General features: G+C 43.7%; 1 protein-coding gene and 1 pseudogene across 1 annotated transcript; one reads left to right on the top strand and one right to left on the bottom strand.

Moving 5' to 3' along the window:
* The first annotated feature begins 1,400 nt into the window (after positions 1-1,400).
* Positions 1,401-3,050, top strand: LOC127019792 (cytochrome b-like; annotated as a pseudogene).
* Positions 3,051-7,297: 4,247 nt separating this feature from the next.
* On the bottom strand, positions 7,298-24,547 carry GCNA (germ cell nuclear acidic peptidase). The gene is made up of 10 exons (XM_050901768.1): positions 24,450-24,547; positions 23,552-23,598; positions 20,943-20,994; positions 20,496-20,569; positions 18,608-19,048; positions 17,067-17,238; positions 15,819-15,963; positions 13,824-13,962; positions 10,562-10,766; positions 7,298-8,511 (listed from the first exon to the last, which is right to left on the bottom strand). Exons 2-10 carry the CDS (start codon positions 23,553-23,555, stop codon positions 8,259-8,261), a joined length of 1,485 nt encoding a protein of 494 aa, XP_050757725.1. The 5' UTR covers positions 23,556-23,598; positions 24,450-24,547; the 3' UTR covers positions 7,298-8,258.
* Between the last annotated feature and the right edge of the window lie 566 nt (positions 24,548-25,113).

Raw genomic sequence — 25,113 nt, 5'->3', positions numbered from 1 at the left:
CAGGATGGGAGCTAAGGAGATGGTGGCACAGCAGCAGCTGCAGGGATGCGAGCTCCCGGCTCCTCTGGCTGCATCCCTCCTAGAGAAGGGGCTATTCTGGCACGGGAGAACTGGCAGTACTACCTCCACCAAAGAGCAGTTGCACAAGCAAGAAAAGAAAACCTACAGTAGTTAAAAACACTCAATCAGTCTCCATAAGCTTTTGGGGTGGAAGATGAGGAACAGATCACAGCAGTTGGCTGAGAACTTTTATGGGGTCAGAATTGAGTTGTCCAAGCTGGTACATGCTCAGGGAACTCAGCCCACCACAGGCTAAGACCGTAACAGGACCCGATGTCCACAAACACCCAACACTGTGGGTTTGCATCTCCTCTGGCAGACAGCCCAAGGGCCAGAGGGTCTCCCGTTGCTTTGTGCAGGACAGACACCTCCTGTGTCAGCCACCAATTTCAGTTTCCCACACAAGAACTGACCCCATCTAACATACAAGGTGGTTGCTAGTGTACACAGAGCCTGGGACTATGCCTTTTGGGCCATAATCCTTGTACCCCACGGCTCCCTGACACCCGTCTCCAGCTGCTGTGGTAGGAGGTCCAGCTTCATCGTTTCCATCTCTGATGCTAGAGCATGGGAGAGGGATGGCACCTTCAGAGCCCAAAGGACACAGATCCTCAAGGGCCTACAGTGTAAAAAAAGCAGGTCAAGTTAAAAAGAAACATGCAGTTTTAATGTTTGCAAGTACATGAGCAAGGTTCCTCTCCCTGCCTTCACCCACCCTGCCAGGGTGGGCAGAGGAAGTCAGGGCACAGGAAATCATGTCCTCAGCCAGAGCCATGTGTTCATGAGGCAGGCGGAGATCATGATGAAGTAGACCAGGGCATCCTTCTGATGCCAGGCGTTGCACTGCTCCTCCAGCATGTGGAGCCTCCCCAAGATCCTTGTCAACTGCAAGGGAAACAGTGGGGCCACTCTCAGCCCTGCAGCAAGTTACAGGACACTGGCTGCATCCCAGAGACATGGGACAGCAAGGGATGGAGGGATGGGAGCTGCTGTCTCCTTCAGATCCTCCTTTTCTGGAGCAGCAGCTATCTTTGGGCAGGAGAATTAGCAGCAGTACCTCAGCTCCTGAGCAGATGCTTCAGGAAAAGTTCCTTCCCATCAGAAGAGCATCTGAGCCCTTTACTGCCAGCAGATGAAGGGGTCTGGCTATCTCCTGTAGACCTACAGCCCCTCAAGGTAGGAGCTTGATGAGTCATTGCACAAGTCCTCCCCTGCTTCTCCATTAGCACCAGGGAACCTGGGAAGTCTAAATATTCACCATGTTATCAACACACATTTTATTCACGCTTTTTTCATATGTCATCAATACTGGAATTACATTAATAAATTAACCCTTTCCTTCTTCACCTCCCTACCTCACCTTCCTCCATGAATCGGGTTAAAACAACCCCCTAGGCAACATATCAAACTGCGACAAAATTCCATTCCACCCTTCCTTCTCCCTAAGAGACGTTCTAGGGTTCATACTCCTCCCAATAATAACCCTAGCCTTATTCTCACCTAGCTTACTAGGAGACCCAGAGAAATTCACCCCAGCAAACTCACTAGTCACACCCCCTCATATCAAGCCAGAATGATACTTGCTATTCACATACGCCATCCTACACTCAATCCCCAACAAACTAGGAGTACTAGCCCTAGCTGCCTCAGTATTAGTCCTATTCCTAAGACCACTCCTCCACAAATGCAAACAACGCACAATAGCTTTCTGCCTCCTCTCTCAGCAACTATTCTGAATATTAGTTACTGTGTTGGGTTTGTGTAGTGAGGGAGGGGCTACAGGGGTGGCTCCTGTGAGAAGCTGCTAGAAGCTTCCCTGGCTCCAACCCCCACCCGCCTCTGGCCAAGGCCGAGCCCATCAGCAACGGTGGTAGCGCCTCTGTGATAGCATATTTAAGAAGGGGAAGAAAAACTCCTGCCGGGGTGTGCAAGTAAGATGGAGGAGGAGGAAGAAGGCGGAGAAGAAGAAGAAGAGGAGGAGTAAGAGGAAGAGCAGCAGCAGTGGCAGCTGCTACAGTAAAGAGAGCAGGAGAGGAAGAAGAAGATGGCAGAAGAGGAGCTCCAGTAAGGAGTGGGACGTGAGAGAAACAACCATGCAGACACCGAGGTCAGTGAAGATGGAGGAGAGGGAGGAGGTGCGCCGGAGCAGAGATCCCCTGCAGCCTGTGGTGAGATGGCAGGCTGTCCCCCTGCAGCCCATGGAGGTTAACGGCAGAGCAGAGATTCCCCTGCAGCCCGGGAGGACCCCACGGTGGAGCAGGTGGCTGGGCCCGGAAAAGGCCGCGACTCCATGGGAGAGCCCACGCTGGAGCAGTTTACGGAGGACTGCAGTGTGTGGAAAAGGACTTGAGTTGGAGAAACTCGTGGAGGGCTGACCCCCACGAGAGGGACCCCGCGCTGGAGCAGGGGAGGAGTGTGAGGAGCTCTCCCCCTGTGGAAGGAGCAGCAGAGACAATGTGTGATGAACTGACCGCAACCCCCATTCCCGCCCCCCTGTGCTGCTGGAGGGGAGGAGGTAGAGGAATGGGAGCAAAGCTGAGGCCAGGAAGAAGGGAGGGGCGGGGGGAAGGTGTGTTTCTAAGACATGGTTCTATTTCTCATCATTCTACTCTGATTTGGTTGTTAACAAATTAAATTGGTTTGTTTTTCCCCCCAAATCGAGTCTGTTTTGCCTGTGACCATAAGTGGTGAGTGATCCCTCCCTGTCCTTGTCTCGACTCACGAGCTTTTTTGCTGCATTTTCTCCTCCCCATCCTGCCGGGGGCGGGGGGGGGCTAAGGAGTGAGCAAGCGGCTGCGTGGTGCTTTGTTGCCAGCTGGGCTTAAACCACGACAGTTGCCAACCTCTTCATCCTAACGTGACTGGGTAGCCAACCAGTAGAATACCCATTCATCATTATCGGCCAGCTAGCTTCCCTTACCTACTTCACCATCCTCCTAATGCTCTTTCCCATTACTGGAGCCCTAGAAAATAAAATACTCAACTACTAAAAATACTCAGTTTAATAAAAAAACATTGGTCTTGTAAACCAAAGAGTGAAGATTACACCTCTTCTTGATTATTTCTAGTTATGGTGTGGCTGGGCTAGAGTTGGGCTTCAGATGATCTGGTGGGTGGCAGACATCTTTCACGTGTAAGCTAAATGCTTTCAGGTTATAGCTAAGGCTTGTTATGCTAAGTGCACCTTCCAGTACACTTACCTTGTTATGACTTACCTCATCTTCAGCTGATGTGTGCATTAGCTATGAGGGCTTATAGCTTGTGAGGAGGGTGACAGGCAGTATGTACATGCCCAGTGCTGACTTAAAGGAGGCTCCATTGTCCCGCTTTACTGCTAAATCTGCCTTCTAGGGATGATTTCGCATCCCCTTCCGTGAAGTTTTCTATTTTAGAAAACGTAGCCCGTTTCTTTCGTCCCATGAGCTATACCTTGACCTGTCTTGTTAGCAGGGTTAGGGTTAGTATACTGTTATACTCTCAGGAGAGGTGAGCTGGTGACAGCAGTATGTAGGCTGTCCTGGCAAGGAGCGGTTGGATGTATTGTGGGTTATTGATTACAAACAGTCTCCTCTAGGTGGGTTTGGGGTACCACCAAGTCCTTAGAGGATTAAGTGTTTGTGCTCATACTTCTTGGACAGATACTTCGGTAGGGTAAGTATCAAGATTTAGGACTAGGCATAGTAGGGTAACTAATCCCAGTTTGTGTCTTAGCTTTTGTGGGGTTTAATTAATCATGGACGCTAAGATCATCTTGAGGACAGCTCAGCTCCATTGCTTCAGGCACTGGAGCAGGAGTTCCACTGCAGCTCCTGCAGAGGACACCATGCTGGTCTGGCTAACTCTGGGAGACATTCACACTCTGGTAATAAACTCATGGAGAAACATTTACACCACCATCTGATCCATTCAAGTGTTGACAGCTGTTTATTTAAAACAAAGGCCACTATTGTAGGGGCTTATTGGTCAGTCACAGGCCCTTGTCCTGTGCCCATGCTGCTGGGCCAGCTGGGCACCTCCTGGGGGCCAGCATGGGGGTCCTGGATGAGCTCTGGGACCAAGGGGTTGATGCAGATGTTGTAGATGATGATGTCTTCCCCTTGTGACATCTCTTTGTCACTGTCATTTTCCCACTCACCCTCCTCAGCCAAGGCCCTTGGCTCATCCTCTGGCACTTGCAGGACTGCCCCCGCTGCTGCCTCCACCCACTGCTTGCTGGGCGCATGGGCTACCAGCCACTTCAGCATGTCCTGCTTGCTTGTGGCATTCTTCAGGAGCTCTGGCTGCCACAGGTTGAAAAATGAGTTCACCCTTGTCATGGTTTAACCCCAGCCAGCAACTAACAGCCACTCACTCACTCTCCCCACAGCGGGACTGGGGGGGAAGAATCAGAAAGGTAAAAGTGAGAAAGAAATTTGTGGGTCGAGATATAGATAGTTTAATAATTAAAAAGAAATTTTTAAAAAATTTTTAAGGAAAAAAACAACAAAGGAAGAGGAAAATAAAACCTAAGAAAAACAAGCAATGCAAATGAAAATAATTGCTCACCATCAACCGACTGATGCCCAGCCAGTCCCCAAGCAGCGGCCCCCCTGCTAACCTCCACCCCCCAGGTTTATTGCTGAGCATGTCATCATATGGTCTGGAATATCCCTTTGGGCAGTTGAAGTCAGCTGTCCTAGCTGTGTCCCCTCCCAACTTCCTGTGCACCTCCAACCTACTTGCTGACAGAGTGGTGTGAGGAGCAGAAAAGGCCTTGACGCTGTCTAAGCACTGTTCAGCAGTAACTAAAACATCAGTGTGTTATCAACACTGTTTTCAGCACAAATCCAAAACATAGCCCCATACAAGCTACTATGAAGAAATTTAACTCTGTCCCAGCCAAAACCAGTACATTCCCCATCCCTTATTCCATACCATTTACATCATGCTCAGGTCCCACACTATCACAATACATGCTCATGCACCACCACCACCTCCCTTCCCATCCTTCAGTATATGTATAGATACACAGATATCATTCCCTTAGTCTGTTGACCACACCTCTGTAAAATGTCCATGAATGTCCATAAAAATGTTCATTGCGTTCACTTAGTCTATGACTTTGGGCTCCATCTGTGATGGTGTTCACTAAGGACACGAGAGGTGTTGTGTTGTGTGGAGTCACTGGGCACCAAAACCAGCTCAAGTGGGGTCACTGCTGCATTTGCACTGCTTCTTGTGAGGCTCGTCCTTCATTGGTTCAGGTAGTTTCTGCTGTAGTACTTCCTATAACATGCAACTCAAATAATGGGTTATAACAATTTAAATATATATCAATTACAGTCTCCACTCCCGGTCCCTTTGGGCCAGGTTATAGGGTTTAACATTGCAATGAACTCCTCCCCTTGCCCCTAGTCTGGCTAGCAGTAAGGGGTTCCTGCTATAGTACCTTTGACATATGACAGCCACAGCAGTAGTGACATATAGCATCATGTAACACTGCCATCATACAACTCAAATCACAGGTTATTCTCACCCAGCATTAAATCACCTTGAGGTACACATTGGACTTCCCTGTCTTTCTGCATTACCCACCAAGTGCACCCAGGTCCTCGAGCAAAAACAATCCCACAAATGGGTTTCCCCTTTCCTGAGGAAGGAGTAACCCAGATGGTTTTTCCCAACCAGTTCCTTAGATGTATGACAGGGACCTTATCTCCTTGCACAGTGCGCAGGAGTTTTGATTGGGCAGGGCCAGGTCAACTTGCAGATCCTCTAGTGTTAACTAGCCAAGTGACTTCTGCTAAATTTGTATCCCGATGCTTGAATGTCCCAGCACCCATTGCTCTCAGCATAGTTTTTAACAGTCCATTGTATCGTTCAGTTTTCCCACAGGCTTGTGCATGATAGGGGATGTGATACACCCAGTCAATGCCATGGCTCCTTAGCCCAGGTGTTTAGGAGGTTATTTTGGAAATGTCTGATTCAATTCTTTCAGGGGTGCTGTGTTGCCATAAAACTTGCTTTTCAAGGCCCAAGGTAGTATTCTGAGCAGTGGCATGGGTCACGGTATGTTTCCAACCATCCACTAGTCACTTCCACCATTGTAAGCACATGGTGCTTGCAGGTTCACGGTGGTGTGATATAATCAGTCTGCCAGGCTTGTTTGATTACGGCGCACGTCTTACATTCATGGCTAACCTGTGCAATGGCATCAATGGTCAAGTCCACCCCTCAATCACGAGCCCATTTGTATGTTGAATCCCTTCCTAGACATCCTGATGTGTCATGGGCCCATCGAGCTATAAATAGCTCACCCTTATGTTCCCAGTCCACTTCAATTCTAGCAGCCTGGTCCACCAGCTCATTGTTTCGATGTTTTTCAGTGGCATGACTCTTGGGTATGTGAGCACCTACATGATGTACTTTTACCACCAGGTTCTCCACCCAAGCAGCAGTATCTTCCCATGATTCAGCAGCCCAGATGGGTTTACCTCTGCACGGCCAGTTGCTCTGCTTCCATTGCTGTAGCGACCCCCACGAGCATTTGCCACCATCCATGAGTCAGTGTAGAGGTTTTTCTCATTCAGCAGTATCTAAAGCCAGCTAGACAGCTTTCAGCTCTGCAAACTGAATTGATTCACCTTTTTCTTCAGCAGTTTCAGCAAATTGTTGTGTAGGACCCCCCCCACAGCAGCCTTCCACCTCCAGTGTCTTCCCACAATATGACAGGGCTTACTGCTTTTCATTTGCTGGTAATTTACTATACAGTGGGGCCTCTTCAGCATGAGTCACCTCCTCTGGTGACACTCCAAAGTTTCAGCCCTCTGGCCAGTCCATGATCACTTCCAAGATTCCTGGGCAGTTGGGGTTTCCCATTCGAGCCCATTGCGTTATCAGTGCAACCCACTTACTCAACGTAGCATCAGTTGCATGATGCATAGAGAGGACCCTCCCTTTGAACATCCAGCTCAGCACAGGCAATCGAGATGCCAAAAGGAGCTGTGCTTCAGTACCAACTATTTCTGAAGTGACTCAAACTTCTTCATATGCTGCTAATATTTCTTTTTCAGTTGGAGTGTAACAGGATTGATAAAGGCAGGGCAGGAGGTGGGGAGCAGGGAGAAGTATTCTTGACAGCAAGCAGGGTGACCTGCTGTACGTGAAACTCAAAACTAGCTAGGAGAAATCAGAAGCTTTCACATACTATACCTACACAGCTGCGGTTAAATTGAAACAAAGCAGCCTGATTCATTGCCACAGTTGGTGTAAAATTGGCATTTATTGATTATTCAAAATTACTAATCCCTTGAGCAATTTGTTCACAGCAGACACAAACACTATAACACACATTCAGTCATGTTCTACATGAAAGACGTAAGTCATCTGACTAGACCTTCTCATTCTGTTGTGGAAAGTGTTTGAATTTACTTTCCCCAACCTGATCTTTTGCATCTATTTTAGCTTCTATGAAGTCTCAGTGATAGAGGCACAACTGCAATCAAAATTTAATCAGAAAGAGCTTTGATCTCACTAAGGGCCAGAGGGCTTTGCAGAAACTAACAGATTTGAGGCATCATCTACCTACCACTTTTAACAAAAACAGCCAAGGATCACTCAAGAAACTCTCCTTGGGAGAATGCCTGAACCCATGTTGAAGCCTTCCTCAGGTCTGCCCCTTTTCCTGCCTGGAAGTCATCCAGACAGAATCAGAGGACTTTGGCTCGTGGGTCTGGATTTTTCTTGCATCTGGCAATCCCAGACAGATGTACACCTAGCAGTTCTTCAGCACGTATAGAGAGTCTATAGCATGTCAGCTAGCCATATGTGAAAGAGTAAATCCATTGCTCACTGGAGTCACTGAAGACATGCTATGAAGCACTATGTGTAAATATCATTCAGAAAATTCCAGACAAACATAGCAAGTCAGTCCCATGAAGGGCCTAGAACTGCATGTTCCCAGGCACAGGTGGTGTTTATCTGAAGTCTGAAGGATACCCTGACTGACTTGTGCATTACCATGGACTTTGTATCATCATTACTTCTTGCTCACTCTTGCCCATTTTAGAAAAGGCCTTAAGATCTCCTTTATTAAAGTATTTAATGCTAAAATATTAAAATTATCTGGAATCCTCCAAAACACTTAGACTCAACGTTAGACTCATTTACTACTACATACAAAATTTAAATGGCATCAAGAAAGGAAGCGTATTGAGATACTACAAGGAATCTTGAAGCCTAGTTTTTAAAGCAAAATCAGCACTGAGTTTCTGCATGACTTCTGCATGACTCAGCCCATGCTGCTCTCTTTTAGTAAGTCCATAGTTTTCTTTCACATACTTTGCAAAGGGCATTAGATGTGTCCTAGTAGGAGTGCCATTCTTCCGACTGGGCCGACTCAGGACCAGCTGCCCCCCGCAGAATGCACATGCTAAGTGCTCTGTGTCCAGAGACTTGGAATGACGTCCAGTCCTGAAATGGAAAAATAAGTACTTTGACTTCACACTTGTGGTAGACAGTACTTGTGGGAAAGGGCTCCTTTCTCTTCTGCCAGGCTGCTTAGGTCAGATTTCTAAGCTAGCATTTTAGAACAGGAAACAGACTACATACTTCACACTGTGGAACAATCAAATCTGTATTACACATTTCTCTACCCTAGAACTTTTTCCACTGTCTTTTCAGTTTGGTTCCTTCCTCTGTCTCTTTTACTCTCAGCCTAGTAGTATGAAGTGCTACAACATTTTGAAACACCTCCACAACCCATGTATCAACTACCCCTTGGAGTTTCTCCTCAAAGCCATCACCATCAAATCTCAATGCTCTGTTGCATCTAAGCAACTAATGCATTGCATAGTCATATTAAACACTTCAGGAAGATTCTTTCATATATGAAATACTGTTTCCTCCCACTGCTTCTGGAAGTAGCACATACAATCCTGAGAAAAAAAATCCCATGCATGCTTTCTAAGCATGCATTTAGCCCCTAAAGGGGGAGTCGGGGGTGGGAAGAGAATAATAATAATTTTTTAACACACTTAAAAAAAAAAAATCACACCATTGTCAGCCACTTTCCTGGGCTATGCAGAACTGAATTCACAAAACTTCATGCTCTCTCACTGAGACTGAGGTCATTACATACAGAAGCCTGTGGTCAGCTACGATCTTCCAGAAAAGGCAACACCTTCCATACCCATGAAAGGTAAGAAACCTGTAAAATTACTATAACAACTATTTCTTCTGCTTGATCTCAGCAACATACATAGTTCTCATTTCACAAATGCAGTAAGCAAGACAGAAATCTGATGACCAACATTGCAATCTATCAGTAGATGTATGTCTAGCTTCAATCCTTCACATCATAGTGCTGCTCACATCTGTGTGGCTGCAGACATCTATTCTTCCTTTAATATACACACAAGCTGAAAGAGTCCATGCGGTAAAAGATCAACTAGAAAACTGACCATAGCTTTTATAGAGTTTTAAACCAACAGAAATCATTATATTGTTGGTCTCTACATTTTACTTAGCACTACCATAACAAAGATACAAGATTAGTCAAAATGTTTAGTCTTAATTCAAAGTCATCAAGATACAAAACCCAGAAAGCTTCCTCTGATACTTTGTTCTAATACCTAATTACTGTCACACATTTTGTGCCCAGTTTTCATGAGGACTTGTTCCGCTTTTAAATTCCAGTTACCACTGACTTCTTTCAGCATCAGATGGTCCTCAGTATCTTTACAAGGATGAGCGTATAAAAAGTAACTCAGTCCACCATGCCAAGTCTAGCACTCCCTTGTGGACTGTTTTTCCTTAGATCAAACCTAGTTTGTTGTCATGGCACATTCAAAGATCTTACTTTGTAAAATGTGGATAGATTTCAAAAGAACTTGGAATGCCTTATTTCTGCAACACATGCTAGGGCTTTGCTTACGTGCATTCTACAGGGATGTGCCAGATCCAGTCATTGCTCTGTCAGTACAGGCCCACAAGTATTACTCCTGATGTAGTACTTAGTTAAGAGTGGAAATACCACCCCCTACCAAAAAGCCTATAAGAGGATCAGCGTTGATCATGAAATCAGAGATAAGTGGTCAGAAACTTTTACAAGTTCACTCAATATTAACTACAGTAGAAGGTGAATCCAAATTTACATCATTTGAGCAATGTTTGAAAAGTGAGCAGCCACATGTGGTGTGACCTTTCCCTGCCATGTCCTTCAAAGCTGAGGCATGTATTCTGATCTCTTCCTGCTTCCCAAAGACCTTCCATCATCACCAATGGTCCTCAGAAGACACTTCTGCCTGTCCTGACCTGTGAACTGGAACTGAAACTACCTGGAAACAAACACGTGGAATCATATAGTTGAGGTTCTGTGGGCTCAGGAAATGCAAAGTGACAACTCAGAGAGTATCCCAATTGCTTCACAGTTTAAGAGACCCATGATTCCTAGCCACAGCAGACTGCCAAGTTAGAGACAAAGTTAATACATAGTCATATGCAAGATCAAAACATTACTCACGTAGCTTTGCACAGAACACACTCATAGATAAATTTGTAATTAATCTCATAGCTGTGGCATCGTGTTACTACTGGCAGTTCCGGATGAATCACAGCTGATTTATTGGCATAGAATCTCCAGAATTGTCCATGTCCATCACGAACACCATTGATCAGCCAGGTGGCTGCATGGCAAGCCTCATGAACTAGCGTGTCCCGAAGACGATCTTGGGGTAAGGCAAACAAAAGACATTAAGATCAGTCACGTATGGAGAAGTACAGATTTTCATCCTTGGTCACTACTTCAGACCTTTGACACTCGTTCTTTATTAAGATACAAGAGTTATTTTGGAGGTTGGAATTACCAATGTTTTGGTAAGATAAAATGCCCCAAAACAAGTTTTTACTCCGTCCATTTCCAGTTTTGGGATTAGCCCTAATTCTGCATCCTAGTTACTTCCCTGCACACCTAATCTGTTTGGGGTTTTTTTTGTTTGTTGTTGGTTTGTTTTTTTTTTTTAATGAGACCTGAGACACCTTTATTTAGACCAAGATTCATTGATTGCTTTTGTAACATTGATATTTTTCATCCAGAAACAACTAGAGCAGAGCACTGAATTCTCTCCACAATTACAATAGAATATTTCAGTTGGAAGGGACCTACAATGATCATCTAGTCCAACCGCCTGACCAAAAGCTAAAGCATGTTATTAAGGGCATTGTCCAAATGCCTCTTAAACACTGACAGGCTTGGGGCATCGACCACCTCTCTAGGAAGCCTGTTCCAGTGTTTAACCACCCTCTCGGTAAAGAAATGCTTCCTAATGTCCAGTCTAAATCTCCCCTGGTGCAGCTTTGAACCATTCCCACGCATCCTATCACGGGATATCAGGGAGAAGAGATCAGCACCTCCCTCTCCACTTCTCCTCAGGAAGCTATAGAGAGCAATGAGATCACCCTTCAGCCTCCTTTTCTCCAAACTAGACAAACCCAAAGTCCTTAGCCGCTCCTCATAGGACATTCCTTCCAGCCCTTTCACCAGCTTTGTTGCCCTCCTCTGGATGCATTCAAGTACCTTCACATCCTTCTTAAATTGGGGGGCCCAGAACTGCACACAGTACTCAAGGTGAGGCCACACCAGTGCTGAATACAGCAGATTCAAAAGAGATACACCTCTTTTGACCAGCTAGTTATGCTGTGTTTGATGCACCTCAGGATGCAGTTTGCCCTCTTGGCTGCCAGGGCACACTGCTGACTCATATTGAGCCTGCTGCCAACCAGCACCCCCAGATCCCTTTCTGCAGGGCTGCTCTCCAGCCACTCCTCTCCCAATTTAGACTTCTGCCCAGCATTACTCCATCCCAGGTGCAGAATCCGGCATTTGGACTTGTTAAATTTCATCCCATTAATCACTGCCCAATGCTCCAATCTATCTAGATTCCTCTGCAAGGCCTCTTGTCCCTCAAGAGAGTCAACAGCACCTCCCAGTTTGGTATCATCAGCAAACTTGCTAATGGTGCATTCAACTCCTGCATTCAGATCGTTGATCAATATATTGAACAGGACTGGCCCTAGAATTGAACCCTGAGGAACACCACTGGTGACTGGTCACCAGCCAGACATAGCCCCATTCACGACAAGCCTTTGAGCTCTGCCCTTCAGCCAGTTCTTCACCCAGCACACCATGAACCTGCTCGTCCCACAGTTGGACAACTTGTCCAGAAGGATGCTGTGAAGGACAGTACCAAAAGCCTTACTAAAATCCAGAAAAACTACATCCACTGCCTTCCCTTCATCCACTATGTGGGTGACCTTATCATAGAAGGATATCAAATTAGTTAAACAGGACTTTCCCTTTGTGAACCCATGTTGACTGTGCCTGATGATTGCATTATTCTTTAAATGCCTTTCAATAGTAGCCAGTATGATCTTCTCCATAATTTTTCCAGGAAGTGAGGTTGGACTACCAGGTCTGTAGTTTCCTGGGTCTTCCCTCATGCCCTTCTTGTAAATTGGAATAACATTGGCTAGCTTCCAGTCAGCAGGGACCTCCCCAGACTGCCAAGACCTTTGGTAGATGATCAAGAAGGCTCCTGCCATAACATCCGCTAGCTCCTTCAGTACTCTGGGGTGAATCCCATCAGGCCCCATCGACTCGTGAACATTCAGCTGATACAGCTGGTCCCTGACAATTTCCATATCAACAAATGGAAAGTCACTGTTCCCGCACCTGTGGTCCTCTGACTCAGGGGACTGGGCAGCCCAAGGTCTGTCAGTTTTATTAAAGACTGAGGCAAAAAAAAAAACAAAACATTGAATGCTTCTGCTTTTTCTTCATCCCTATTAGTCAGATAACCATCTTCAACAAGCATCAGTCCAATGTTTTCTTTAGACCTCCTCTTGCTATTAACATACTTAAAGTCTTTCTTGTTATCTGACACAACACTGGCCAGTTTCAACTCTAATTGAGCTTTGGCCTTTCATGTCTTCTCCCTGCATATACAAACCACAGCTCTGTAATCTTCCTGCAAAGCCTGACCTCACTTCCAGAGATCATACAATTTCTTTTTCCTCTTGAGCTCCATGAGGAGCTCCCTGTTCAGCCAAGCTAGCCTTCTGCCCTGCTTGCTTGACTTACAATACAGTGGGATTGCCTGCTCCTGTGCTTCTAAAAGGTGCTTCTTAAAAACTGACCAGCACTCGGGGACTCTGAAGTCCTCAAAAGCAGATTCCCAGGGTACTCTGTTGTATCTCTCAAATCAAATTTATTAAGCTTACTACAAAATATTCTATTAATTTACAGAACTGGTTCTCCTATGGTAACTGCAATATTCATTTCCCCAAATTGGGAGGGGAGGAGGGGAAAACAACAGTTACAGTACCCACCACATAACAGAACTTAATTTAGCACTGACCTGTCTTTATTCCAGCTTTAAATACCGCTAACAAGGTGGCTAGCTACGACAGAAGTAGTCAAGATTTTAGATTGCCATTATAGTACATACAGGATAACAGTAACCTATAGGTCTTCAAATCAGTAAGAAATATAAACAAAATACTGCAGTTAGCATGAATACATCTCTGTTCTCACATTTTGTAAATTTGCCTAGCCTCTCAGAAGGGTTGTGAGGACAAGTACTACCATTAATGGATTTATTTATTCAAGGTAATATGAAATTTCAAAGCAGGGTCCAGTTCCAGATCTCTTAGGCCTCAGATTCATGGTTTTATCTCTAGAACTCACTTTCTCAAAGAAGAATCAACATATCTTTTCTTTTACCTACCTGCAGAGTCACAGACTTTCTCAGAGAGTTCTATGCGAGCATAACGCTTTGCTTCAGGACCTTCTGTCTGCCCAGTTACACAATATCCTGCTGTTTTTCTCATTTTCTTATTCCAGATTATTACCATTTTCTCTGGTAACTGAAAAACAAGACAGTACATGTAATCTGCCCTCTCCTACCTCTCTTTTCTTCTGGCCCTCTGGCTTCCCCTTATATTTACTGCAAAGCCAGTACAGGATGTCTCTGTTAGTGCCCTTAACACCGTTGTCACTTACGATGCAAACCCACCCTCCGTGGCTTCTTATTCCCATCATCAGTTTTTCTGTAACCAACACCAGGAGTTTCACAATGCAGGATGAGACAAAGAGTCCCTTAGTTCCTCTGTTCTGCCTCCAACAGTGGCTAACACATGCTGCTTAAGAAGAAATACAAGGACAGGTCAGGCATAAAACAGAACTTCCTCAAAAAAAGTACTCTTCCCAACTGCTAGTCATTTGCAAGACAACACCTCACTAAGCCACAGATGGTTCCTTTGCATTAAATAGCCATTAAAGTTGTTTTCTGGTGTTTTGAGGAGAGAGAGTGCATATGTATGTTTAAGAATACATATGCATTGTTAGCATCCACAATAGTCTATGATCAGAAGTTCTACAGCTTAATAATTTACAGGTCGAGTACCATCTGCTTTGGTTGGTCTGAACCTGCAGCTTGCCATTTTAATTTGATGCACCTTCACACTGCGAGAGGGTGAATAATCACCCCTTGCTTATCCTCTGTGCTGCTCCTGATTTTATAAGCCCTCATCATATCTATCTTGGTTAGCTCTGTTCTTTCACTAAGAGTTTTCTGTCATCTAAATTAGTTAATGAGCTTAAGCAAATGGTCCAACAGTAGTAAGTGCCAGCACAGGTACAGGGCTGAAGCACTGGGAAGCAAGATATTTTGCTTTCAGCAACAGTGAGCCTGTTCAGCTCAGCTTTATGTGAAATCATGACCTCAGTCTGTCCTCGGTCAGCTCAACAGTAGTTTCTCAGCTGCACAGAAACATTTTCCTTCCTGAAGGAAATTCTATTGGAATTACTGAGGGCAGCATCCTTCCTTTCAAGGATGTTTCTCACCAGAGGAGGGTCTCCAGTATCCCAAAAGATATACAGGTCAAGACAGCAGTTCTCTGAAATTGAACCTTCAATTTGAAACACAATGTATAGCTTCAGGTTCACCCAAAACTGTTATTCAAAGGATAAGCAGCTTTTTAATCTGTTCCAGAACGGCAGACATGAACATGCAATAGGAGTGAATGAAGACTGCATGTAGCATGACTAAGCATGAGGCAACAGGCCCTAACAACAAAGGGAAGTGCTTTTATCCATCAGCTCCCTGCTCCCCAACATACACTCCTGCCACTGGCCTTTTGTCAGCTGCAGGCAAGAAAGTTGTGCTACAACTAGCTATTAGGCTGCAGTAATGCTGCAGAGTTCACTAGTACATGTTACTTCAGTAAAAGCTGAATGAGCAACAGTGGTAGGCAACCTTGAGCTTCTTTCAGCAGCAGAAAGCCATAGCTGCCCTTGCTGAGGTCTACTACCACAGAGGCAGCAACAGAAACACTCCCAGGCTACTGAGCTGATGACCATGCAGGTACTAGAAAATACATGAAGATAAATACCAGTCACCTCTTCAAAGATGAAACTGATCCAAGGCCCCTCATGTAGCAGTTTCTCTCATCAAGGACTCTTGGACACCATCCAGACTGGTCACTTACGGATGGTACACCATTACAGCTGGGAAAGCAAGCCAAGCTGAAAACCACTGCATCACAGTGGTGATAAAAACCCCTTTCAAAGAAATTGCTTGAACTAATTCAAATATAAGCCATTGCTATAAAGCTTAACTTAGTAAAGTTAAGCATGACTGAAGAGGATAAAGAGCAATCACATCAAAAAGTGAGAAGCAACATATTAACCAGCATTTTAGAATTGTAGTTTTTAAGCCAACCTTCTGCTCAAAGATGGTACTATTATACAGACAGTAGAGCTTCTGTGCCAGGTCCTCTTTATTTTTCTTGAAATACTTCACATAGTGGGAAGCTGGATTTGAGAGATCTTGCAAGAAACAGCCAGGCACTGAGCACACCCTCAGCCTGCAAGAACAGCCATAAAGCAGTTTACTGAAGTAGAGATATCACATTGAAAAATAACAGCCACTTCATAGCCAATAAAGACCTCTGGGATGCTGCCACTGGCATAAACCTCTCCTGACTCTTTTCACTAGCTTGCCCTCACGAGGCCAGTGGGGCACACACGCTTATACTGTCGTCTTCCCCCTTCAGGGGCATGAAGGGGCAGAGCTGTTGCAGTAGTTCTGCAGTTATTTCATTAATTCACAAAACTAGATTATGAGGACTCCTAAGTATGAAAAGAGGGTGGCTCAGATCTTTGTGACACAGTGAGCCACAATTATACCAAAACTTGATCAATATATGAACAGCCCTAATGTGATCACCCACAGTAAAGGTATATTTTCAGAAACACAGCCAAAGATGTTCTGGGAATCCTCAGGAATTCATTCAAGGGAAGTAAATATTCCACCAGGATTACAAACTCCAATACTGCAGCATTCTGACAAAGCATCAGCTTTTAAGACATCATTTAAAGGTTTTGTATTGGTGTACACAATTATAAAATGACTAAAGGAAACAGCACATGGCTAAAAGGCAGAATAAAGGCAGCTATTAGAAATGAAAAAGACATTCTTCTGAAAAGCTTAAGCTGCATCCACATATAGAAAAAGAAACATGAATTCTGAAAATTATAAGGATACAGGTCAAAAATATCAAGACAAGCTTGTTAAAAGGCATGAATTACTAATAGAATCAGTTTTGATATATTTTCAGAGGCAGGCAGCTGGATAGATATAATTTGTAGGGCCAGCGCACATTAGAAGTATGCTGTGCCAAGACAAGGAATAGCAAGAGAGCTAACATTTACAAGGGAGATTTGACATTTGTCAGATTTATTTGTCATCAATTCCTCTAAGCGGAGATTAGCTTATATTCTCCCTGTCATACCTGAGACAGAAAGCTTTGATTTCCAGCTACTTAACCATTAACAACTGCTAGAAGCAGTTGTAGCAGAAGTTTCTAGGTACCAGAAAAATCAGAACGTCATCCTAGGCAAAATGCTTAGCATCTCTTTGTCCATCTATAATGGTCCTAGAACATAGTAAAGATGGAGAAACACTTACCTTTTCTCTGTCTTTGCTGATTGTGAACAACTGACCAATTCGTTCCTAGGAATTCTTGCAGAAGCCATTATCCTGGAAGGTGTTTCTTGAAGTGATATGGAGTTTGGCCTTGGTGTCTTGACTCCCTCCCCTTTCAGGGGCTGGGCATCTTCACAGGGTGGCTTGATGTTTTCTAGTTCAACAGAAAGAGTCACAGGATTACACACTGTCAAAGAATCAAGAGCACAGACATCAGCAACCAGGTAACAAACAACAGTGAAAAAAGTAAAATATTCCACCTCAGCATACACACTCTTACTGTGCATACTTGAATGCAAAGGCTTTTACAACTGATGGAAAGGTAATCTGCTGTTATATACTACAAAAATTACCATTCAGTGAAGGAGTGGGAGACTCCAAACTTTCAAAGATTCAGCTAGGAGGAAGTGGAAGGAAAAGCATTTGTGACCTCACTCAGGCATTTCTGTGACACTTCACCAATTCAAAATACACCACCAGCACATTGGGAGCAGTAATGCAGAGACACCATTTGAACAAAAAAATCGTTCTAACTGTCTGTGGTGTACCATAAGTCACGTCATTTGTTTCACAGGCAAGTTCTGATCAGATAGCTGCCTATTTCCCCAGTCCACCTCTGGACAGATTGCTAAAATGACTGACCCTTACACCAGAAATCAAGGACCACTTCAAGGTTTGCAGTTTCAGTAGACACTCTCTCTGCTGGCTTTTCTATTACTGTTCCCCCATTTGGGCCACTTGTCTCCTTTCACTATTCAACTATATACAGAGAAGCCAATGCAGCTGCCAGCTCATTTCTAGAATATGTTTTATAGACCACATTGACATAGTCCAATAAAAAAAAAAAAATTTTGCTCTTTCCCAGGGCATATTTCTATGCTGTCAGCCATCCTCTTCCATAGGTCTCCTTGCCCTCCTTGTTAGTGAGGAAGGCACCCTGTGTTTACTTCTCTAGAAAGAGATTTGTTTTCATCTGCTCTTACTCAGCAATAGCCCTTTTCCCCCCTTTGCAATCTTTCAGCTGGAGCTGACTTCGGTTAGTCAAAGGAGAGAAGGAGCTACTGATTTAGGAAATTCTCATTATTTTATTTAAAATATAGTTTATAAAGTAAATTAGAAATCCAAATACTAAATTAACAGCATCTAAATGGCTCAAAATTTCAGTCTTACCAAAATGACAGCTTCACATTAACTGCTATCATACATAAAAAAAATTAGTTAACATCATTCAAAACCACCAGTTAGATTTGTTTTCAGAACAACTGTAAAAACTAAAAATGCCTACAATTATAGGAATTATAAAAACAAGCAATAGTGAAAAACTTAAATCTTGATACCACAAGACTAGTGGAATCACTTTTCAGAATGCTCAGAGGAATAATTTCTGATTGCATCAAATTCAATTGCAAGATGCTGGGTTGCACTTCCAAAGCATATGCCACACAAATGAAAACAATTAGTAAGTTAGCACTACCATTGCTGCCAACAGGTAGCTTGCAAGTTAGCTAAGAACAATTGCTTACCTATTGTGCTTGGCTGGTAGACAGTTTTACTTGTGCTTAAGATTGGTTTTCGGGGTATACTTCGTTTCCTTATCCGTTCTATTAATGATTCAAATTCGTCATCTGAGCTATCTGATTCTACCTCCGTACTTCGTCGTAGTGCCACAGCTGGCACTTTATTTTCTGTACTCTTTTCACAGCTGCTTTCTTTCCTTCTAACAAGCAAGTCTGGACTGCCTCTGGAAATTGACTCTTTCAGATTTTGTGGAGGTAGGAGTTTTATATACCTCCGACTCTCTTCCAAGTCTTTCGCTCCCCCTTTTTTGTAGTCATGCCATGAACTTCCTACAAAGACAGAATCTTCAGCATCACTTGAAGCCTCTGGATACTGCACTTCTCGGCAGCAAGTGTTTTTCTTTCCAGAAGTCATCAACTTCTTCAGGGTCTGAAGATCCTTCTGTGCTGCAATTCAAAAGAAACAGCTTAAATTTTGATAATTTCATTTAGGAGACCTGCCTTTGTCTTAACACAAAAAATCCCTTGAAAGATAGGAAAACACAAAGAATAGAAAGATATCTTTGCATTTTCTTTATTACACCCTGCTCATTTACCATCATACTAAATGGAAAGTCACTGAAAGATGTATTTAAAAAAAAGCAGCTTAAACCCCATGTATGTATACATCAGCCATCAGGCCTAACAATCCCAAATAGGTAGCTAGCATAATCTTCATTCCCAGTAACAAAAGCTACGTGCATGTAAGAGTAAGGCTGAACATTTCATATTAAAGTTTTATAAAACCACTAAGTGAAGGGTGACTTAAAAAATGCTCAGCCTTAGCTGATTGGACCATAGACTACAGCATAAAGCACACACTTGCCAACAAACAAGGCTTCTGACATCTCAGATTTGACCTATCAAGATCAAGGGATCATGTGAGATCTATTGGTGACACTTTTTTTTAATGATGCTTCTGGTCCACTTTGCTTCCCCCATTTCCCCTCCAGAAAGCATTCCATTAGCTTTTTAGTTTGCAGCTGGCATACATGTTGCAGGGTTGACATTCACACCAGCTGCAAGAGATCCCACCCTTCTTGACCAGGGGTCAGAGCTTCTCCAGGTTCACATGAGATCACTGTTATCATCCCTCATCTACCAGAATTCTGTCACCTGATCACTGGCCTAGTGGCTGCGTAAAGAATTTGAGAGCCCTGTTCACTCCTTTTAGGAAAGTCCAGTTTGCTCATATCAATGAGAAGTGCACCAGACAGCTGTAGTTAGGCTCTGAATGTTAGTAAACCAAGGCACTTTCCATCCCGTGAGGGAAAACAGGGATCCTCTACTCAGACAAGCACTGAAACCCCTCAAGTCATGGTTTGCCAGAGCATCTTGTAGCCAATGTTAACAGGATTACACATAGGACCTTGGCTAAAGAAGCTCCAAATTAAAGGACCCTATCTGCAGCTCTGCAACACCCATAGGCAAGACTGGCCTGATTGCCAACATCTGCATCCAATTAAAGGTATCTAGCTTAACAACAGTTACCTTCTTTCTTTACTCAGTGTCTTTTGGCCACAGAATGTGGTGGTACAGCCATAGGAACGCTACATCCTCTCTCCACAGTGATCATCCCATATTTACAGCTCAGTCTAATCAACCATGAGTTGCTACTCTTCACAGACCCAAATACTAGCAGATAGTCCACAGCATCTGCAGACCTACAACAATGCTTCAAAATGTACACCTGTCAGAACAGTATGACCATGATTCCCTCTGTTACCCTCAAGGAAGAGACCAAGTGATCTTATGTTTAACAAGCTCTCTCAGAAATTTATGAGTTCAGCAATGAATGCTATCTTTCCACCCATTAAAATGCCTGCTTCATATTTGCTGTTGGACAATTACTTACCATCCTTTGTTGTGCTCTTTCTCACTTTAAAGCCCAAAAAGAAATCATCCGAGTCATCAAATACGTCCTTCAAACTGTACAACAAGCAAATAATGTGAAAAAGGTAGGCATAAGCAGGAAAACAGAAGAGTAAGTTTGCCTTACTAAAAAAGCAAACCAAAAAAAGCCACCCAATATAACATTATCAGTTGCTCAAGGCAAATGTTACCAATACATCCATTAATAGGAATGGCAATAGAGCATGTACGCCTCCAAACATCCCATTTTACATTTGACCTGAACATACAGATTGAACACATAACAGTTCTTCTGTCTGCACTCACTTCTATACACATATCTGCCTATGAATCACTAAAACTTTTGATCATTTTTCTGTATTCTGAATAGTAGATGTGATACAGAAAACTAATATATAAACATTGAAAAGTCATTAATTACAGCACCCACCTTGCATCCGCCTTTTTAGAAACAGATTTGGGAGTTTTCATTCTAGCTAAAACTGAAACAATAAAAGATTAATTAAGAACAAGGTTCTATTTCTTTTGTTATGCATTTTTTAATAGAAAAGTTTGCAACTAGTAAAAATTCGGTCTAGTATCTTTAAAAAAAAAAAACAAACATAAGAATCCTTTACATATAATTCCAACTCCCAATTCCTCAAAGCTGACAGCAGCTTTCTAGCATTTCCTTCATTATTCAATCCTTGCCCAGCACAAAGCCAGATAAGAAGTGCTGTTATGTATCTTGCAGTATCTAGTATAGCCTCCTCATATATGTGGATCATTGGGGGTGGAATTGAATGGTTTTATCAGTATTTTCTCCAAACATTTCAATGACTGCAGGTAGTTTTCCTACTGCAAAAAGGTGTCCATATGCTTATTCCACTAAGTGACTCCAAAAAACGTTCAAACAAAATGGTAACGATAATACCCCACTGCAGAACAGCAATTCAATACTACTTCTCAGAAATAAATGCGTTTTATTCGCTCCAGGAATATTGTGGTGACTGCTAAACGTGAAAACATGGTTCAGGCAGCAGTACCGCACATGCTTGAAGTAGCGACTCTTGAGAGATTATCAGAAACGCCATCAAAATTTCACACACCTTCATCATTATGAGAGATTCAGGAAAGTTGAAGGGGAACAAATTTCATTAAAGTATAAATCAGGCTGGGGAAAAGAGAAACAACTGTCCCTTTTTCAGAACATAATGGGCCAAAATAGCAGGTAAGGAGTGTGTGTTCTCACAATCTGAAGCTGCATGCATGACTTCAATGGGATTATAAACTTTTGCACTATGCCATAAGCCCAAAACCAGAAGATAGGTTTGCTTGATAAAGCTTTTATGGCTGATCGGTAGATTCTGGTACCAGGAAGAGCAGCTGAGCTACACCCAAATGCTGAAAGCACACTGTAAGTTAAAAAGCATAGGATGGGACTGAGTGTTATCCTCTAAAGAAGAGCACAAGAGGGCAGAAAAAAAAAAATTCAAGACCTTGAAGCTCAAAAAGTATTTGGAGCAGTAAGTTATTTTCAGTTTTAGCACCCAGTAGTCTTCACCACTACCTTCATTACAAAAGAAGTAAACACAGCATCTGCTGCCTTCCAAGCCACCACATCAAGGTGGCTCATTGAAGCACAAATGGCCAGCAGCTTTCCTAGATGATCATAACTACAGTGTTCCTAGACCATGAAGTAGCACCAAACTAATAAGACTAATAAGCTGGTCACAGGAAACCGAAAGCTTACAGAAAAATATGGCTTGCTACTTAATAAATCAATTCTCTTTAGTTTCTTGTCTCTTGGCACACATTTTCATTTCACTCTTTCCTACAACTGTCACTGCAGTGATAGCATAGCAATAGAATAGCTTTGCAAATATTCTGCTCCAAGCCCCAACTAGTTACTCTCAGCTACCTTCCATGCCAGAGTTGACACATGACTTTGGCCTCAATAGCCTCCTGGATGGAGGAGGCAAAAGAAGAGTAGAAAATAAAAAAGAGGAGACGGTCAAATATTTAAGTTTAAAAACTACAGGAAAGTGAACAATGACCTAATGGACAGTATCAAAATATTTATCAGATTTAAAAGCCCAGAGGTAGTACAGGAACTATATGCAGTACATTTTAATTCAACTGGATGTAAGTAGTAAGGCTTGACAATGCTTAAGATCATTCACATGGCACTGAGCTGGAGCACAGCATGAACTCTAAAGTAATGAGAAATCTGCTTTAAAAGCAGCTGGACTAACACAAGAGTGATAGGCAAAATAAAGATACGACTTGTTGCCTTACCATTTCTACCATCTCTGTTCAAACGTGGAATACGCAATGAGGAACATATTGCAAGATTTACAAACCTTTAAATTACTTACCAGTCTGAAACCCACTTGAGATGTGGTAGAGCCATGATTAGTCCATCTAAGGAATGAGCTAAACAGAACTCTGGCAACAGGAGAAAACCCAGTGTGTACTCAACTACCCTAGCACATAACGGCTATTACCAAAAAGAAAAATAAGAATATCAGGTTTCGTATGTACAGGCTAAACATAAAGATAGGAAGTTATGCACAGCAGAAGGCACCATGTAAAATTTAGTATTCAATTCCATCTTACCAAGACCTTGAGCCACTATGAAAAGCCAAAAACATCCCTCTGACTGGTTAAGACTCATGCAGCGAAAGCCATGACACATAAGAGGGTATTCTAAGTAGTTTAGACATGTGTTTGGAACAGTAACTGCTTAGAGAAAATGTTTATTCAAAGACACTTCCTTCTTAGTCCATGGAGCAAGTGAATGACAGGGAACAGACAAAACTGAGGCAACAAAAAAAAAAATAACGCAAGGCAAAAAACATCCAAGATTGAGACATGAGATTCAAGAACACTCACTGTGGCATATAGCTACCAACACTGCACTGCAAGGAGAAAACGTACTTTGCAGCAAGAGCAATGAAAAAAAAAAATCATCCGTAAAAACTACTTCACTATAACTGGATAGAAATGTGTCCTTTCTGTACTCCTTCAGAAAACAAACTAACATGTGCTATTACTTACACATTTCAAATTCATCATCACTGCTGGAAGAGAAGTACAGGGTATGGCTGCAAAAAATGAATTGCAGGAACATTAGGTCAACAGCAAGTAGATTTGCATCTCCACTGGTCTGAAATACCTGTGAACACTGAGAACCAAATATATACTGAAAAAACACTGAACATCTCAAATAGGTTGAACTGTTTTAAATTATTTTAAATAGAAATATTAGAACTTGTATATTAAAACTTATAACAGCCATATATGTTCAATATTCAAGTGGTAATCAACTACTGTCAAAATTTGAAAGACTGAACCATTTGGAGACACAGGCTTAGGACATACCATTGGTTTAAGTTCAAATTGCATACCGGAAATCAGAAGGGACAGAAAGCTTGTTTCTCATCTTACACATGGTATGTGATCAGGTAGAGAACGCTGTATTGCACTAAGTCTGAAACCTCAAAACACGCAACAATGAGAAACAAGCTGCTTTTGTATAAAATGCAGTTTAATATGGTTGCCATGAATATTTAGCAAACAAAATAGTTTTCATAAAGCTATTTTAAGACACAGAATGGATGCATTACCACTTGGACTGCAATTCTCATGCAAACGTAGAGGCAAGCCATAATACTCTTACCAAATTATTTGTTTCATTTTCTGACAAAAAATAAACGTTAACAACTTGAAAAATACACTATGCAGTTGCTTAAAAATATGAAGACTGCTTATTTTAATTACATTAAAGTTACTCGAACCTTAAAGACTATAATTCTGAAACATGCTAATACCTACCAATTATCATAAAGCAATTGAGGGTGTAATCTAAAATTATATTTAGACAGGATCAGTAAAAATAATGAACGACGAGAGGACACGTGGGATGGGGCTGCTGCCCCACCGAGCACCACCTCACCTGCCGCCCCGTCGGTCCCGGCTCCCTGCGGCTGCTCTCCCTGGGCTGCGTCCGCCTGAAGCCAAATCGCAGTAAGAGACGCCATCGCACGAGTCTGAGGGCCCGCCGCCGGGACGCGCCCCGGTCTCGCGCCCCGCCCGCCCCCGGCATTGACCGTGTGTGGGGGCGGCGGGGCGCTCCCCGCGGCCCTCCCCGCCCCAGGGGGCCTGCGGGCGCCTCTGCTGCGACGGGGCCCCGTCCCGTCCCTCCTCGAGCTGCAAACAAAAGAGAGTGTGAGCGGCCCGTCGGGCCCCGGGACGGGGTGGTGTGGGGGGAGAAGAAGCTGGCGGCCGCCGACGCACCGCTGCCCGCTCCATCCCGATTCAAACCGCCCGCGCCCCGCCACAGCGCTTCCGGGTTACCGGGCCAGGCCGCATGCGCGCCGCACCGCGCCTGCGCACGAGTGGAGCGCGGAGAGCCAGCAGAGCGCCCGCGGAGCCTGCCGTGGGTTCGCCGCTCTTGGCAACGGCGGATTCAGCCACCGGCAAACACAGAAGTAGATCGTAAAAGGGTTGGTAACGCTCCTCGTGACACCAGACAGCTGTTGCTAACAGGAGAGGGTGCGAGACTAACTACTGCCAGGCTTCGTGCCCGGGCCGTGCGGGCAGCAATGGCACCCCACCAA

This window comes from Gymnogyps californianus, chromosome 9 (assembly GCF_018139145.2).
Source record: "Gymnogyps californianus isolate 813 chromosome 9, ASM1813914v2, whole genome shotgun sequence".
Taxonomy (NCBI): Eukaryota; Metazoa; Chordata; class Aves; order Accipitriformes; family Cathartidae; genus Gymnogyps; species Gymnogyps californianus.
This window is presented reverse-complemented; position numbering and strand designations above follow the sequence as displayed.

What these genes read in the sequence shown, in the direction of transcription:
- GCNA (XM_050901768.1), bottom strand. An exon ending in TCTAAAAAGGCGGATGCAAG is followed by an intron (nt 20,570 to 20,942) that starts GTGGGTGCTGTA and finishes CTTGTTGTACAG; the next exon opens with TTTGAAGGACGTATTTGATG. An exon ending in AAAGAGCACAACAAAGGATG is followed by an intron (nt 19,049 to 20,495) that starts GTAAGTAATTGT and finishes TTTGAATTGCAG; the next exon opens with CACAGAAGGATCTTCAGACC.